Source organism: Pundamilia nyererei, unplaced genomic scaffold (genome assembly GCF_000239375.1).
Source record: "Pundamilia nyererei isolate P.nyererei 1_Seehausen unplaced genomic scaffold, PunNye1.0 scaffold00015, whole genome shotgun sequence".
Classification (NCBI taxonomy): Eukaryota; Metazoa; Chordata; class Actinopteri; order Cichliformes; family Cichlidae; genus Pundamilia; species Pundamilia nyererei.
The window spans coordinates 4,177,983-4,196,366 of NW_005187416.1; the positions used below are offsets into that span (position 1 = coordinate 4,177,983).

Consider the following 18,384-nt stretch of genomic DNA (forward strand, 5'->3'; position numbering starts at 1 on the left):
ATACTCCGTTGTCCTGTTATATTTTAGAAAGCAAGGAGTTTATTAAACTTCACCGAAACAATCTGCAAATTTCATTAAAAATTAATAAACTACCATGTTGTCTTTATTTTTAGTTAGCACAAACACTTCAAGCTGTAAGCTAATGATAGTTATATAAGACCAGATGCTGCTGGTGCAATAAGCTGTACGCTGTTCGTCCAATGGATGATGATCTGATTAGTCGACTAATCGCAAAAATAATCGGTGACTAGTCGACTATCAAAATAATCGTTTGTGGCAGCCCTAGTAGGAAACGACAACAGGCAGCTTTTCAGCAAGCACTGAAGAAGCCAAAGAAAACGTCCAGAGACGACTCCCAGCCTGTGAAAATAACAAGCTCTTCCCCAATACACTGACCAGCTGTTGTCAGTTGGAGATAATATGATTTTTTTGTGCTCTCATCAAAGTAGTAGAACCCAGGCATGAGATGCACCACATCATAGTAACTGTAAAAAGAAAGCTCCAAGACATTTGCAGGACCGTCAACCTTTATTAATGATATATAGAGTAGCTGTGTCAGCCCAATGTTGCTCTCAACTGTGCAGTGAATTAGTGGCAATTTTGCTCTGCAGAGAGAGCAGTTCAACATGCAAAGCAGCTCTGGAGTTTTTGAAGCTAGGTTAAGGAGAGAGGTGAGCAGCAGTGTGGCTTCATGCTGAAAAAGAGCACTACAGATGTGATGTTTGCTTTGAGAGTGCTGATGGAGAAGTACAGAGCAGGTCAGAAGGCGCTACTACTGAGTCTCTGTGGATCTAGAGAAGTGTGTGACGGTGATACAGGACATGTATGAGGACAGTGAGGCAGCGGTGAGGTATGCGGAAGGAGTGACAGATTGAATCGAGCTGGGGGTGGGATTCCATCTGAGATTGGCTCCGAGCCCCTTTTTGTTTGTAGTGTGATGGACAGGTTGACAGACGAGGTCAGGGAGGAGTCTTGATGGACTGATGTTTGCAGATGACATTTTGATCTGTAGTGAGAGCTGGGAACAGATGCTGGGAACCTGCAGAGGTGGAGGTATGCACTGGAGAGAAGAGGAATAAAACTTAAAGCAACACAGAACAGATGTAACGGTAAAATAAGGAGTAGAGGTAGTAAATGTAGACGAGTGGGAGGAGTGGGAGATGAGTCCGGGGTGACAGCAGAGGTTATGGAGTTATGAGAAAAAGTAAGAGAGGCAAAGCTAACATGGTCTGGACATGTGCAGACAGTGGATAGACTGGAAAGGATACTTGAAACACCAGGTAAGAGAAAAAGAAACCACCGAAGACTCTTGAGTGTCGGTAAGGGGCCATACAGAGGGCTGGTGAAACAAAGGTGGATGTTAGGAATAGTGTGAGGGAGCCACATAATGTGGAGACTCCTCAAAGTAAGAAGAAGATGGTAGCCAAACAGTAAGAGATGTGTTTAATGATATGCTTTAGATGTGTGTTTCATCCAGTTCACAATGTGCCACAAAACAATAGCAAGAACACCAAAACCAATTCTGAAGGTGGACTTTCTAGCTTGCTGAATAAAGAGGAAAACAGATTATAGTTGGACATTTTGGAAATTTCTCTTTCTCTAACCCTCCTAAGACAATATTTACATGCAGCACAACCAACCTATTGAAAGATCCCTGCAACACTTGACCCAGTAGAACAGCACATACTTCATGCTATAGTCTCTTATAAGCATAAGTAGGTTCTCATTGGTAAAACTGACATCGTATAATCAAGTACTCATTCAGTGCTTAGAATAACCAAGTACCCCAAAGTAACTAAGTGGTTTATCCGCAGCCCTGCTTCACACTATACATTTCTGGCTCTTTGTTGTCTGGGGAGTGTTCAAAGGTTCCCATCAGCAGCACAAACTGTCAGGGTTCAATAAAAATAAAATCAAATATACAGGAATGAAATAATTTCACTGCATTTTCTAATCTATGTTCCTGTGATGAATCCTGTCAGATAATATGCTCGACTTCCAGAGACTTAAAAAAAAGCTGCAGTGATTCTCCCAGTAATGTTCTATAAAACTAAAAGTATGCCATCTATCTAAAAACAAAGCAGGTATTAAAATCAGGAAATAAAAAGACACAAAATTGATTGTTTCAAACTATCCACTCAAATGGAAATGCCATTATGAAATTCTAGGACTAATTGACACCAATGACTCAAAGCATTTACTAAGGCAGAGGAACAGTTCATGCATTTAAATGACTGACAGTAACCAACGAAAAGGTTAAGTTTTCTTACCTTTTATGGTGCGAGGAAAAGGGAATGTGTATGATGACTATAATAACTGTAACCCCCAAAAGAGGGGGACTATTTTCCCAAATTTAAAGTTCTCAATTGATATCCGGTTGTTCAGTCTGACGTCACTAGCCGTCTCTGGGCCTAAACTCCGCTGCAGGTCCATATATCAAACGATCACTATGGCATTAGTGAGAGTTGAAAAACTGTCTAAAGTCTTTCATCTTTAATAAAATGATCAGCGTTCTGCTCTACCAGGTGTAACAATTGAGTTTAACATCCAGGCATCCATGAAAACGGAATTTATGACATTTAACGGAGTTAGAAGTTAGCAGGGAGTTAGCTTGCTAGCTTCTATCTAAATACAATATAGCATGTCCTGACTGCGGGGTTTTGGAAACAAATTAAAACGTACAGCTCTGCTATCACTTCCAGCATAAATGAAGACAGAAAACTAAACAGCAGTGACGTTTGTAGGGTTACTGAAGTTGGACTAGCTGCTATATAATGATGTGCTAGCGACACAGCTATGTTAGCATAATATAAACAAGCTAACTTTTTTTCCCCACTCGATAAAAGTTAACGTGAGTGTTCTCGGTGGTCAGGAACAAATGTAATCGCATGGCAGGATGCTGTAAAAGGACCAAACTTCAGCCAGGAGAACAACTGAGATAATCCATCCACAATACGAGGTTAGTCATTCATATACTGCTGCATGGGCTGGGCTGTAGTTACATCCTAAGGTTTTAAAAACTGAGCTTAAATAAATGATTAGCGGTAATAAAAGCCGAGGGAGGTCAACAGGGATCACTGACTGTTTTAGGAGCTTTTTGAGATCAAATAGAAGAAAATACATAACATTAAACATGTTAACAACACAAAAGCCATATTAAACGCAGACTACTTTAGGCCCGGAAGTAGGATTCGTCGCATCATCACTGAACAACCGGATTGCAGTGTCAGTAAAGTACTCTGATCAAAGTGGCCAATGTTTGCCAGGCACTAGCATTTAATTGCTCCCTTTTCAGGTCCTGATGTTCTCAGATGTCCTTGCAAATATAAAGTCAACACTGATCTCACACTAAAAAGTGGAAAAAAAATAAAATAATTATGCATACTGAAAAAAGGCCTCTTCTATACATATTTCTCTTAAACCTCTGTTCTAATTATCCATTGTATTCATTCACATGTGAAGGTGCCTTTTACAGTCCAATCTATCAACCATGGTCAACCATCAGGTGTGCCAGAGACGACCTAATGTCCAAGGTATTCACTAATATGGTCTGATGAAAGTCATAAATCGCTTCATTCTTTTACAAAGCACCAAGCTCACATCTCTGACATTGTCATTCCCATTAACTCTCACCCATCTTCCCCTCTTTGAATGTTGTTTCACGCCTCTTGATTGTCTCACTCTGTGAGTAAATGTATTTCCCATGCCCATTTATCACCTGCCTCTACACAGCACTTTCATTTTCCTGCCAAAACACGATAACTATCATTTAGGACGTGTCATGCCATCTCAAATTGCTGGCAACAAATTGCCTACCGAGGATATAGAACTAATTACATGTTTGGAAACAATTAGAGCCGTTCACTAAACATTTGAGAATACAATCAGTGTCAAGTTTAATACTTTTGTTCTACCATACAGATTTTTTTCCTCCCTTCATTAAAATTCAGTGTTATCAAATGTTATGTTTGTTTTTCAGACAGTTGTCTAATTGATCCCATCAGGCAGCGGAGGGAATAATCCAACTATCAATCTCAAGTCAGTGACAGGCTTCCAGTGAATACTGCAGTGTGGCTCGGCGGTCCTGCTGAGCGGGACCGTCACTCTCACAGAACACAGTTAACAGTGATGGATACATCTGGATTCACATGGTGCCTGGTTTAATGAAACTGTGCTACGACGATGTGAGCACAATAATATGCCAGAGATAAGACGCCAAAGAGAAAGAATGGAGCTGCAAAATCAAAATCCTTTGGGTTTTTCTTTTTTATCTTTAACAACACAGCAAAAAAAAATCTTTTATTTTCTAAATTTAGTTTTTCATTAAGAGGAAAAAAATTATTAAAGTGATAACTGACAACTTTTAGAGCTGACAAATGAGACATTAACGACTCGTTCGAACCAGAGATAAGGCTGCTGAAGTGCCTACCACCGTTTCATGGTTCAATCATTGAAGAGTAAAACAGGACAGGGAAGGCAAAGAGAAAGAAAGAAAAAAAGTCGGTGGCTGCTTGGTTGTTTTATTACATTTGCAGTTGTGATCACCAACTGGTCGACGGTTAAGGGTGCAACACCCTCAACATTCAACAACCACTTTCAATTGCAAGGTGGACGGAAATCTGTCACCAAACAGCCGCGGTGTAATGTCAGACAGACTGATAAAGGATTGCATACAAGTGTCGTCCAATGTATAAACACAAGCAGACTCCCAACATCTTGTAGTCAATCTGGGAGAATCTTTGCAGATCTCTTTGCACTAGGGCAGCGGTCCCCAACCCCCGGGCAGAGTCGTTTGGTACCGGGCTGCCAGAGTTGAGGCTCGGGTGTGAAATTTATGGTTTTCAGGGTTTTTAGCGTTAACTCTGTTTCCCTGGGTCTTTTCCCGTGTTGTAGTTGTGTCTCTTATTTTGGAAGAAATATTTACGTATTACTATAGCGATCAGAGGGCATTAAGGGGCAGAGAGGAGGATGTTACTCTCAGTGTTGTTGGCGCATTTCAGGAGGACGCTGATAATAAAGTTACACAATTACACATGAATTCGTGTTTATTATTATATTTACAAAACACCATCGTTTTTGTCTTGGTCGTATCATTTTATTTTGTAGTATTTATCCGTGAAACCTTAAAGGCCGGTCCGTGAAAATATTGTCTGACATTAAACTGGTCCGTGGCACAAAAAACGTTGGGGACGGTTGTACTAGGGGACCCAAGTCAGCTAGTAGCTAGCGGTTGTGTTCAGGTCATGTTCTTATGTCAGAGCAAGGCTGACAACTGCCTACGCCATTTGGCGGTTAAACTGCTTGACATCCATGTACATTTTTGCCAATTTATCAGTTAAAGACAAAGACCTGATTCATAGCAACAATTTCAAGGTCAATGACATCGCTGCAGAGTTTGGTGGCGCTACGGTCTTCAACCACGGTTTTCTCTAGTGTAGCAACTGTGATTGTTAAAAGTGCAAAGTTGAAATACTGACATGTTTGGAGGTGTTATTGGTTCTAATGGATAAAGTTCTTTGAAAAATCTCAGTACAGCTTTTTATAAGTATCCTTCAACAATGACCTTTCTCAGCTGCCTAATACGGAATTGGGAAAAAAAACCCAAACATTTCTTTGTTTGCCATTGAACGCTCCATTATGCTCACCAACTAGTTACAAACTTTGTCTGCCATCATTCTCACTTGGTTCAAAGCTTAGTAGAAGCAATGGGCGTAAAACAAAGTAAAATGAAGGGCTGAAATGGCAAAGCAAACAGCTGGAAAACCAACTCTTTCAGGGAACCTGCAGGATCAGGTGAGAATGCACCGTGGGTTAATCACTTTATGCAATGCCAATCAAATTACCTGCAGTAATAATATCTATTGTAGGAAAGGAAGTGTTGATTAGTGCAATTTTAAGGATAAGGGGAGCCTATGTCATGGTGTTTTTAATCATTTACTATACGTACACAGTAGATAAGGTAATCCTCTTTTCTTCATCTGATAATGATTTAGGTTATTACCAAATAAAAGTGCTTTATGTGTTCTTTTAACGATAACGTGTGCGTGGTACTCTGCTGAGTAATCAACCTCAGGCATGCCATGACAGATCATATGATGAGATTCCCTCTCATCTACAGAAGGAAAAAGAAAGGGGGCTGATTTTGGACCAGAAGCAGAATTCTTTCTTTCAGTCGTAGGGGCTTTAATCAAAACCCAGCAGGTGCTGAGGGTACATCATATCATTTTCTACTGAGACCATTGTAGGAGGGGAAATTGGTCCCTCTTGCTTTTCTATGATGAATTTCTTACTTTATGACTGTTGAATGTCAGTGGCAATAAAAAAAAAAAAAGAAAAAAAAAAAAGAGCAACACTTGTTCTTTGATTGAAATACAATGAAAACTGATATTTACTGCCAATCATTTTCTAATGATTAAAGTTTTTCCATGTCGGCAGCAAAAGAGATTAGAAGAGAGCAGAATTGAGGTTAGTAATGTCGCAGCCAACAATCCCAGCAGCCAATCAGGCTCAAGGCTCCACCAGAGTCCGATTTAGGAGCTTTGTTGATCTGATGCCTGGAAGAGAAGGAGATCACTCCCACAGATCACACATATCACAGTCCCAAAAAAAGAGAAGAAGAAACAAGCAGAAAACATTACGATGACAACTCAGGATCATTTTAAGACTCACACCAATGCATCACCGTGGCCAGTTTTATATTTGTTTAGCTTCTCACAGGCGTGCACAGCACTGAGTATACACATATCATGACTAACAGTGGTGGTAATTTAGAAAAGATCCACCAATCCACTCTGACTGAGACCTTAACCAGCAAGCTGTGTGTTGATTAGATGCCTGATCTGCACTAAACTCAGCTTTGCTCTTCACCTAATGTAATTTGCTGTGCTGAGCTAATGTTGATACATAAAGCTATTCATGCTCACATGTATCATACTGCAAAAAAAGCCGTGACAGTGTGTAAATTAACGATGCAGTGATTTATAGGTTTCATTAACCCATATTTCATTTACAAAAGAAAACCTGGTTTAAACTGGGGGAAAAATGACCTCTTTGGAATTTGATGGCTGTCATTTTGAAACCGTTGCATAAAAAATGAATTAAAAATAAAATTTTATGATTTTATATATCATGACTTTTCATGAAATGTGTTCATGAAAAGAAGGAAGAAGAGAGAAGAAGAACAATGGAAGAGAAGAAGAAGGCAAAGATGGACGAGGAAGACAGAAGGATGGAGAAAGGAATGGAAGGAGGGAAGGAAGGCAAGAAAAAAAATGAAAGAACGTTTTATCCTAAATTTGAAAAATTCTTGTGAAACAGCAGCTGAAGGCAACAGTAAAAAAAATATACAGCAATTAAAATACTCAAAAAACCAAAACAACTAATGAAAAGTGATTAGAATCTACTTGTTAACTAAATACTCCAAGATTTTACTGCAACACAGCAGACTTGATACAAAGAAATTTATTTCCATTTAGCTCAAAGGGAATCTGTTTCAGGAAGTCATTTGAAAAGGGAGACTGCTCAGAACTGCTGTTACTACATTACTGACAACATCGAGCAATTAGACAGGAAACATGTTGGTTTAGATCTAAAAAAGGGAAAAAGCACTACAGGAACTACTCTCTGAATGTCAGGTTTGTGTGTTCCAATAAGATCCATTACATAGTTTGCCCATTGGCGGGTTTTGTTCTTTGTCTGCAACTGCAAAATGTCACAGCCGTGAGGTAAAAGACCACAAGAAAACTAATAAAAAAAAAAAAAATTGGAAATAAAAAGGACAACAATGCATTAATGTGAGATGACAAATGAACGACGCTGGAAAGTTTTGCAACAGTCAGGGCAAATAAAACAAGCAAGCAAGAGTCAACAGAAATAACCAAGAATTGAAATATGAAGAAATGTCAAAGTCAGATAATATATGATATTAAACCACTAAAAAAAAAAAAAAAAAAAATGTAAACCCACCACACTGAAATGGATTCAAAGCCACATAATGCAGTCATAGCTTGAGCTAAATTTGTGCATTTAACTTCATTTAAAGAAGAGCGTAGTTGCCTACACTCAGCTTTGTAGGTGTGTTCCCATATAGTCCTGATCAAAAGTTTAAGCCCACTTGAAAAAAATGGCACCAAAAATAAAATGAAAAAAAAAAAAAAAAATTCATACTTTGCATGGTTGGATCTTAACAAGCTTCAACATGCAACAAGAAGTGGGACTGAGACAAAACATTTTTTGAGCATGCAATTTACTGAAAACAACACTTAAAATGAAACAAGCCGTTTCACAGCTGATCAAAAGTTTAAGACCACATGCCTTTAAAAGGCCAAATCTGTGCAAAAATGTGTCATTTTCTTTCAGGTAGTCACACTGTCATGATGTTCTGATGGCAAAGGGGAAAGGGTTGCTGAATGTGTGCCATCGCTGCTGAGGTGGGATGCAGTAAGACAGGTTTTTGGGATTTCTTAAATGATCCTGATGGTTATGGAACAAAAAAAAGTCAAGTGGAAGACCCCAAAAAAAAAAATGTAACCAGCACTGCGCTGATGGTTCCAATTGGCCGTCCGTCAAGACACTGGACGATCGTCGACCCAAATTAAGGGTGTTACTGGTGTCGACTGCAGACCCATAACCATCAGAATCTGAGACTGAAGAGCTTCAAAAACAAAGCCCTCGTCTCCTTGAACTAGAGTTTTTTTTGGAGGTGTGGTCCTAAACTTTGGATCGGGACTGTATTTTTTTCCCCAATAACTTATGTTGTGTACCGTGTCACTGTACTTCTGCAGTGTGTGGAATAGGGCTGTGCGATATGACCAAAATCTGATATCCCGATATAAGACATCTATCATCCCGATAACGATATAAATCACAAAAATTTTACATTTTCTGTAAATTCTGTGAATCTTGAGCAGCTCGACTTGCGTGAAGTGTTTTCAGCTGGGCGTCGTGTACCTAGAGTTGAGACTTTTAGCTATACATTTTTAGACATAAGTTGTATTTCTTTGCGAGTATTTATTACACAGCGTGCTCTAGAAAGCCTGTTCTAATGTTTGGGTCTAAGGTTTATTTTTTAGCACCTAACGCCTCTTTTTTGCTTGTCATCCATAAAACTCTGCATACTCTTTCACGATTTAGTTTATTTTGAAAAAGTCTCAACAGGATCTTGAGCTTTATTGTGAAAGGTTAATTTGCAAAACAAACAAGCGGAAGGCGGAGCCACGCCATTGTTTTACCATCGTGGTTGCTAACAACAACGTGTAAAAACAGTTGCTTGTCTGTCCGTAGTGTGGTCATATTAAATATAAGAGAGAACTTTAACAAATTAATATAGCCACTATAATGACCATCAAAACGATGAAAAATATTTCCGTAAACAGTTTATTTTGCGACACCATGAAACAAACGATAGCGTAAAATGAAACGATAGAAGTTTTTATATTATCATCCGATATATATCCCTTATATTGAACAGCCCTAGTGTGGAATATAGTGCAAACATTAACTAAAGAAATAGCATTAAGTGCATTAAACTTGCAAATAAGCAGAGCTGACTTAAAACACAGGATAAGCCACACAAATTTCACATACTGTGCTGGATTAACTTTACTATTTAATTTAGTAACAGCTGTGTTAAAATAAGTTACATTAACTCATCTTATTTTTGGTACAGTTGAAAAGCAAGAAAGTAGAAGCACAAACAAGATGAGACGTCAAAGAGATGAAACAGGGCAGACATGTCTTATCCTAAAGATAAGACAAAACAAATGACAAAACAGAAACGTGAACACTCAAAGAAAAGATTAGAGACATGCAGGGAAAATGTAGAGAAGGAGAACAGCAAAAAGAAGAAGAACGGAGGGAAGACAGGAGATAAAAGAAGACAGAAGACAAAAACAGCAGGTTTCAGTGTTTTGCGTGTTATCTATGAGTCAGTGTTCTGCCTGAATGAACTTCTCCAGCAGCTCAGAGGTAAGCGTGGGCGAGCGTGTGTGAGAAGGGTACAGCGAGGTAGGGATCACGTTACCCTGACAAGGTGCAACGTATTGAAAAACAGATGAATGTGGATGCAAATATTGCTAAATGTAATATTTTTCTTCCACGCTGGTGGGTGGCAACAGCCAAATCAATCATCACTTTGAAATTACAGCAGAGATTTTACACAAACATTACTTGGCAGTGAACATTTTGTACAGAAAAGTGTGAACGTTTCTTTTTTTTGTATTTTCCCAAACAGGTTGCATAATTAAAGATGACATTTAAAAAGACAACTTCAAATGTATATTTTAATCTGCTGCTTTGGAGTCTGGCTGTGTTGACCGCATTGGCTTCGGATACACTAAATAGCTTACTTTTTTGTGGGGTTGGTTTACATTGGGCTTTGGTTTAAAGAGAGATTATGTTGTGCAAGTTAGTTTTTTGTTTTGTTTAAAGGTAAACAGTAACGCTGAGAATCAAAGAACAAAGGAGTAGCAAAAAGCTTTCCTGTGGCTTAGGCTTGTTCATGAGTCTAGGATCATAACACTCCCATTTCCCACGGTGCTCAGAGTGCAGATTATTTTAAAAGTTACCTGTGCTGTCCTTGGTGCAGCTGGTTCCAACTGCAGAAGGACAAACCAATGTGGACAAATGTTCACCCTGCTAAGATGTCAAGTTCACACAATGTCTGGAATTAACAAATGTTTTCTCATTAGCTAAAAATAAGTATGAATAATTTGTTTAGTACTTGTGATGACATCTATAGACTTAAAATGAGATGAATAAATCTAAAAGAAGACTTCAAAGTTAAGTAATTTCTTCTTATAAAAGACACAAGATGAATACATAACTAATTCTTCTGCACTGAAGATGCCACTTAAGACAGAACAACACCACATGCAAGTTTATCAGGCAATGCCTGTAAAACATTTTCAGCCGATAGCCCGCTAACAAGGTGACACAAGCACAGCACAAGCTGTAATATCCCAAACCTAAACCCCTGAAGATCAACAAGCTATTATTGGCAGTTTGAATTCAATTTTACAATCAAATGCTAACATCAGTAGAAATTTACATGATTATAGACGCAAAGATGATTTTGCTCATCTGACTGCAGTGTTTGTATCAACTGCGTGATAAATATGCTGTGTTCAGATGAGCAGAATCAACCTGGGATTTTCTCACCTGGATTACAGCATAGGGACCTGACACCCCTTCTGTTTGAACAAAAAAAACCTTTTCTTCCTATTCAAATTAAATGATCACCTCAAGCTGCCATGGTAACTGATGGCCTGCTGAACTGCTCAGATATATTCATGACTTTTTGTAACATTATTTGGCATTTAGAAATGAAGACATAAATGCATGAGCATAATAAATAATGTGGGAAACCAAAAAAAATAAAAAATAAAAAGTGTTCTTATTTTATAATCCACTTTGATGTGTTCTAGTTCAGAGCTACAACAGAAGTTCTCTCCTCCAGCTTGTTCTGATGAGTTTATCCATATCTCTCCATCCTCCATCTCATCCAAATTAAATTCCCCTTTCCCCCCCATTATAATTATTTCCCATTTCATCACAGAGCGATGCATAAATTTGCACATCAACCTCTTGATAAACGCCCATGTCTGCTTTGCAGTGGAACTGAATTTATGTTCTTGTGCACTTTTGTTCGGTTGCCTGAGGACACCACTGTAATCATACCCCATCTATCCCAGTGTGCTGTCTCTGTAATAACTGATTCACTCAGTATGTGTTTTTTTGCGCCTGATAAACTGAAAAAAGAAACATCTGTGAATGTTACATTGCTTATTCAGTTTGGGAGGAGCAGTCTTTGCTGGTTTTGAGAAGCTTCAAGTCACAGTCCCAGCTTTATTGAACTGCTGCCTGTACAAGCAAAATGTACAATACGAGGTTACCACAGTGCACTTCTCTTGTATATAGAACTTTAGACTGTGTCTCCCCAACACTACTTATTTAAGTGGTGTTTTTTTTAAACACAATAAATTAACTCTGGAAATAGATTTTCTGCATTTTTACTGCACTGTAACAAACTTGTACAATTATAGGACATTTTGACAACAACGTAGCGCATTTTAACACATCTAAACACTGTAAATACTGATGCCTATGGAGAAATTATGTATATACAGCTACAGCTATACCGTAAACCATTCATTCTATATTATACGACATTATTTTCTATATACGAAGACGTTGTTTATGTACATTACAGTACTTTACTTGCCCAGTAGTGGCATAACTCACTTATGAAGTTATTAATTGCTTTAACATACAAAAATCTAAAAGTTTACCGTTTGAATCCACACCTGTAAATGGTATTACAAAAATGTAATGTAATAAGTGTTTTTTCTGTTTTTGGTATTCCTATGACATTATCCTCACATGGTTAAAATTCATGAATGATCCTGGATTGAACACAGTTGAGAACTGAAGATACTACAAAGACTGTATTTAATATTCCACAATTTGGTTGTATATGTATGATGACAATACAGAGTCTAGTCTAACTTTTTTTTTTTTTTAACAGTAAGAAATTATAAAAATAAAATCTTACCAAATCATCAGAAATTATGCACATTTCCATTTACCCAGTTTCTTCCTTCAATTTTATTTGAATATTTTACGATAATATGCTCAGAATAAAACTTCTTTAACATATTAGAGGGTAAATAAAGTCTGCTTTTTTTTTCTCTCTCTTTTTTTTTTTTTTAATAAAATGTTGACACCTGGAAATGCCATATGGTACTGCAAAAACAACAGTGACCTTTGTGTGGTCATAGGCATGAGTCATCACAACAACCTTTGCAATACTCAGTTAGATAATTCACACTATAAAGCCACATTATTGTCACACTTCTAGGTCTCATCATTGATCGTCCTCTGGGCTTGATTTTATAATGACACTGATTTATTTCTCTTCAGATTACTTGTGGATATTCAAGTCTTTTTCAACTAAATACTACTAGGCATCAGAACCCATTAAGGTATTCCTGAAATCATCTATAGGTGTGAATGCTCAGCAGCCACAGTCAATTATTCTGTGTGGCTTTGTTCTTTGTGTTAGGAGGCAGGCTGTGCTTTGCAATCAGTCAATATACAAAAAAGTATAACTGACTGAGTCACTCAAAAAAAAAAAGAAAAGAAATAACCTACAATAAGCTTGTATTAGATTTCACAGTTCTTCCATAGCTGGAGTGAAGAAGTTCAAACCCTCAAATTAGAAGAAGCACAAGGAAAGAGTGGATTTTGAAACTTTACAACACTGCATGAGACAGATTTAATTTGTCAGTTTCTCAGAATCACAAAACAAAAACGTGCTTGTTTATTTGTCATCTAGGAGGCAGAATTACAGTGGTGGACCAGCTGCAATAATAATGATTTGGAGTACTGAGTGACCTGAATGTTTTAAAGCTTCAACCAAACCAAAGTCAAATATGTAAATGTATCTATTCTTTTCACAATACATGCATTACCACACAAATTCAAAACAGCTGATGAATTAAGAAACAATAATTTGGCATTATTCATTGGACATCTACATTATTTAGGATTCTCTGATGCTACCACCCAGTATCTCTTCCCAGTGCCTTTTTTCCCCCTCAACTTTCATCATCCTTCTTTCCCACCTCCTTTTGCGGCCTTCTGTTACAAAGCAATAACCCTCACTCTCACTAACCTGTCACAGTGCTTGTACTAATTCGACTTGTTTTTAAGTATCTTAAGTCAATGTCTGGTCCCATTTTTTAAAATAATGCATTAGAAAAAAAAGAAAAAAAAAAAGAAAATCTCCTACCCAAAACTCCCCTCTTAGTATTTACAATAATGATGACTTCCACGTACAGCTCCAGCAACCGCTTCCCTTTCCTTTTTGGTTGACCAAAGAAAGTGAAAATCTATAGCAACACATTAAACTTAAATAAACAATGTTATCTTCAAAAGATGCAAGAAAATGATTTTCAGGGGAGGATTTAATCGAGTATATAACTTTAGAGCTACATCTTTCATCTGCATATTCATTAAACATGATGTTCGGTTCCAATAATAGTCTTTTGAATTCTAACTTTTGAGCACAAGAACTGATCTGAAGCTGACACACACCTACACGCACATTACAAAATTGCAATTTATGTAAACTGGGAACAACAGTACTCTAATTTCACATTTAATTTAATCTATTTTTAGATTCTTACACTTTTAACATCTAAAAATAACATCACAAGAAGTTAAATTAGCTTGAAATGAGCAGAAGTTCACAATCCACTTAAAACTTTCCTGAACCCAAAGAGAAAAGTTCTGTTGCGTCAATACAACACAAAGCTGAGCACAGCAAGCACAGAGATAATATAAATCATCAGGTATCCTCTAAGTCAAACAGGAATAGTTGCATTAATTATGATATTAAAAGGAGAGAAGAGGCTGTTCCTGAAACGCCGCTCTGCAACAAGGCTATAATTACACAACATATAAACCTGGTACTAATTAGCACCTCAGAAAATATAACTGCACTGACAAAAACATCTCATCAATTGTTTATCTTCCTCATGTCAGCAGTGAGGCACCAAAACAAAACAGCGCCAATTAATATAACAGGCCATCAGTAACTCTGCGGGCTAGCCTGCTGCCATGGAGCACGGAGATTGTTAATCAGCCTGAAAGAAAGTGACAGGGTTTGATCAAATGTGAGCGGTTACCTGTCTCCTTAACAACCGACAAGAGCAGTTCACCTCTGAAAGTCGAGTAAAAATCCTCCTTCATGCCAGTTTCTTCTTCTTCTTTTTTCTCCATAAATTATTTAATATCTAAGGAGCTGGAAAAGTGAACCTGAAATTATGCATCACACGGTGGCTTTGCAGCAGGCTTCGTGATTAATATCGTGTTCTCACCTCCATCGAGGCCTTGCTGATAACATTGCACTTGTCCCCCCGATTTATTATGTAAGGGTTCAAAGCTGTACATTAATTCCAGAGTTCAAACTGATTAAGCTGTCTGTGTGAGAATACCGGTTCACACCAGAAAGTAGATTATTCTGCTGCTAACCTCGCTAACACTAGCCGGGCCACAGAACCCCCTCATCATCAGCATCTGTTCAGAGACGGCTGCAGGCAGCAGCTCCGAACATATTAACAATATAAATTCTTTTTATGCAGACAGGGAAGCTTTAGGCTTTGCTTTGAAAACTAACCCACAGTGTCGATTTTAGAAGGAAAATACACAAACAGCCATGACAAACATTAGCTGCTTAAGCTAAACATTTGCCCTGGCATTATTACAATGATACAAAAAAAGCTCAGCTGATGTTACGAGCTCGCACATAGAGCTTGGTTAGGACTTGCATTTAATATAACCAAGTGTAATATTAGTTTGGGCCACCACCAAATTAGCTGAACCACACCAACTCCTCTAAGTTGCTGCGCCACTGCAAGCCTCTTTGAAACCCAGCTGTCCCTTTCCTGCTGTTTCTGCCTTATTCAGTATCATAGCTGTTCTAAGTGGTCTGTGTTGGGTTTTTGCTACAGCTGCCTGCGTAAAGTAAGTTGAAACGAGGATAGGAAGTAGAGCAGGACGATATGACCAAAAATATTTATCATGATTTACATTTGAAAATTTGTGATAACGATATAACTGACAATATAATTGACACTAGACAAAATACTTTACAACTCCACAACTTTATTAGGGGGAAAAAAAACATCAATGCATTTTCACTTAAACAAGCAGCTGTTTTTTATCTGCATTAAAGTTATATAAAAATTTAACAGTGCAAATGCAAATTCCTTGGTGACAGTTTAACTAAAAGGCATTTCCAGTGGAAACTGGCCGACACATCCTCAGCATAAATGGTAAATGGACTAGTTCTTATATAGCGCTTTTCCACTCTTCTGAGCACTCAAAGCGCTTTACACAACTTGTGCATTCACCCATTCACACCCATTCGCACAAGCATAACCATGTATAATATCCACAAAACTTAAAAAGAGGTTATACACACACAATACAGTAACATTATGTTGAAGCACAGTACGTATCACTCCGCGAGGCTCCTGCCTACGATAGCCATAATGCTCCGACAATCCATCAAGCGGTGCGGCTTCGTAGCTTAGCAAAGTCGTACTGAAACATTTGACAGATTTTCGAGCGCCGTGTACATAAAATCGTTTCGAGGTCAGTAAACACAACCAGAATTCATACATAAGGCACACGGGATTATAAGGGGCTCTGTTGATTTTCAGAAAAATCAAAGGATTGATTTTAAGTGCGACGTATTTTCCAAAAAACAGTAATAACGACGGCCCGCTAGCATGCTCTACCAAAGATAGTGTTTTGTTGTGTATCTGACGGACGAAACCAGTTCCACACCACTGAAGTTGCAGCATTTTTACAAACCAGTCCGCTTTCGCTCTTCTCATTCTCCGTCGCCGCTATGTGCATATGAAAACATAGGCACTGCGCATGTGCGTTTTACCCATATTCTAGCGCGATATTTCATTTTCTTATCGTTGCCCAACATTATACCATGAACGGTATGATATGGCCCAGCTTAATAGGAAGGACCTAGAAAACAGCCTTGACCCCAAGTATTACTACTGCAGATAGAAATAATATTCTTGGAATTATACTGAATGGGTTGCAAATAAGATCTTTGCAGTATGCATTATGTTTCTTATTTTATTGTACTTTTACTGACCATACTGGCAAGAACAACCAACCAAATGCTCAGAAGTGAATTTAGGCAAGGCTCTCAGCAACAAGACTCTAGTCTTGTTAAGAAATGGCCGACAGGCCCAGTGAGATACATTTCTGAAATCCTGACTCACCACTATGAGAGAGAGTGTCTCCATTTCTCTCCCGGTCTGTTTATAATATACATACGCATGAGTGTCTTGGGATCACTTTCGGGCCTCCGCAGAAGCTGGCCGCCACGTTTACTTCTGAGCAGCTCGGTATTTGTGCAACAGTCAACATTACTAGCAAACAAATGATTCAGTGGTTTGTGTTTGTGCATGGAAAGGAGCAGGGGAGGACAGAACAGCAGAAATAGTTCACCTAAAGTTCAGTTAACTGCAGCAAGCCACACAGACTGTGCGTATGTACACAAACGCAGGTGTTTTCTCCTCAGTAGTGATGAGCGTGTGTGCGCTGTGTACCTTTGTCGCTGAAGTCGTCGACCAGGATGATCTCGGCTATGAGCTGTGGGGGAGAGCGATTCAGCACGCTGTGAACCGTCCTGAGCAGCGACGACCAGCCCTCGTTGTGGAACGGGATGATGATTGTGGTGTTGGGCAGCTTCTCTGCATACAGCTTGTGTTTACAGCTACACAAACACATGGAAGACACAAATAAGAGGGGAAATAGACAAAAGGGAAATATGTAATAATATATTTTTAGCCAGTGTGAAGTATCTCATTAACTACTGGACAAAGTTTGATGACTTCGATGCCCAATTACTGTTAGTAATACTAACAACCACGAACAATCTCGACACACACTTCTTTCTAGGAAAAATCAATCCAAAGCTCAGTGGTATTCTAAAATCGGTTGTTGCTACTGCGGTTCCCGCCTTCTGCTTTCTGTGTAGTACATGCAAAGGGGTGGGGGGCGGGGGATCCTAGAAGGGAACCTTGCCACCAAGTAAACACTGGATGGTACCAGTAATGACAAACCAATCCAATGCTCAGTAGTACTCTGAAATCTCATCTAGAAAATGACAGACAATAGTGAAAAATAGCTATAATTCAAGGCGTGATAACAAAGGCCTCCAACTCCATAAAGGATTATAGGCCTTTTTGTTTGGCCCCAACAGAAATGTAATTTTGGATTGCTCCCTGGAATTAGTCACTATTGGTCTGTTCTGATCAAAGTTGTCCCTATTACTGTATTCACATGGGTAATATGTATTACCCATGTGAATACAGTAATACAGGAGATAAATCTTGGAACAAGTGGTTGATGAGCAACGACTGTGTTTGTGTGACCAGTAATGGCCTGCATTTTCCATCCACTGTGCCAAAACACTATGGTAGATACACACCATAGTTCAGTTTGTTAAAGCAGAACACTGCATTGACAGTCTGAACATCAAGTTTCACAGCAAAACCCTGTGAACGCTGGAAAAACAAACACGTTACTGGTCACCTGACCGTTGCTTTCAAGCTTGGATGCTTGAGCTGAAAACTGTTGTTTGGTCTCTGGATTGGAGTTTGAGATCCAGCTCTCATCACCAGTGAAGGTCCTTGACTTGAAAAGGCCAGCTTAAAACAGATTAACAGTTTAAATACTTTCTGTGTACAAGTGCAAGTTTGAAGCACACAATGACATGACCTATGAGCACTGATTGGCCAAATTTAAATCAGGGACAGTTTTTGATTTTTGTGAAGACGACATTTTCAG

General features: G+C 38.6%; 1 protein-coding gene across 1 annotated transcript in view; it reads right to left on the bottom strand.

The window, feature by feature from the left end:
- The window catches only part of galnt10 (UDP-N-acetyl-alpha-D-galactosamine:polypeptide N-acetylgalactosaminyltransferase 10 (GalNAc-T10)), a 119,510-nt gene that overhangs the window by 58,162 nt on the left and 42,964 nt on the right, over nt 1–18,384 (bottom strand). Inside the window, exon 4 of the mRNA XM_005725442.1 lies at nt 17,142–17,308. Within this exon, the coding sequence (XP_005725499.1) occupies nt 17,142–17,308 (167 nt within the window). The remainder of the gene's footprint in view (nt 1–17,141; nt 17,309–18,384) is intronic.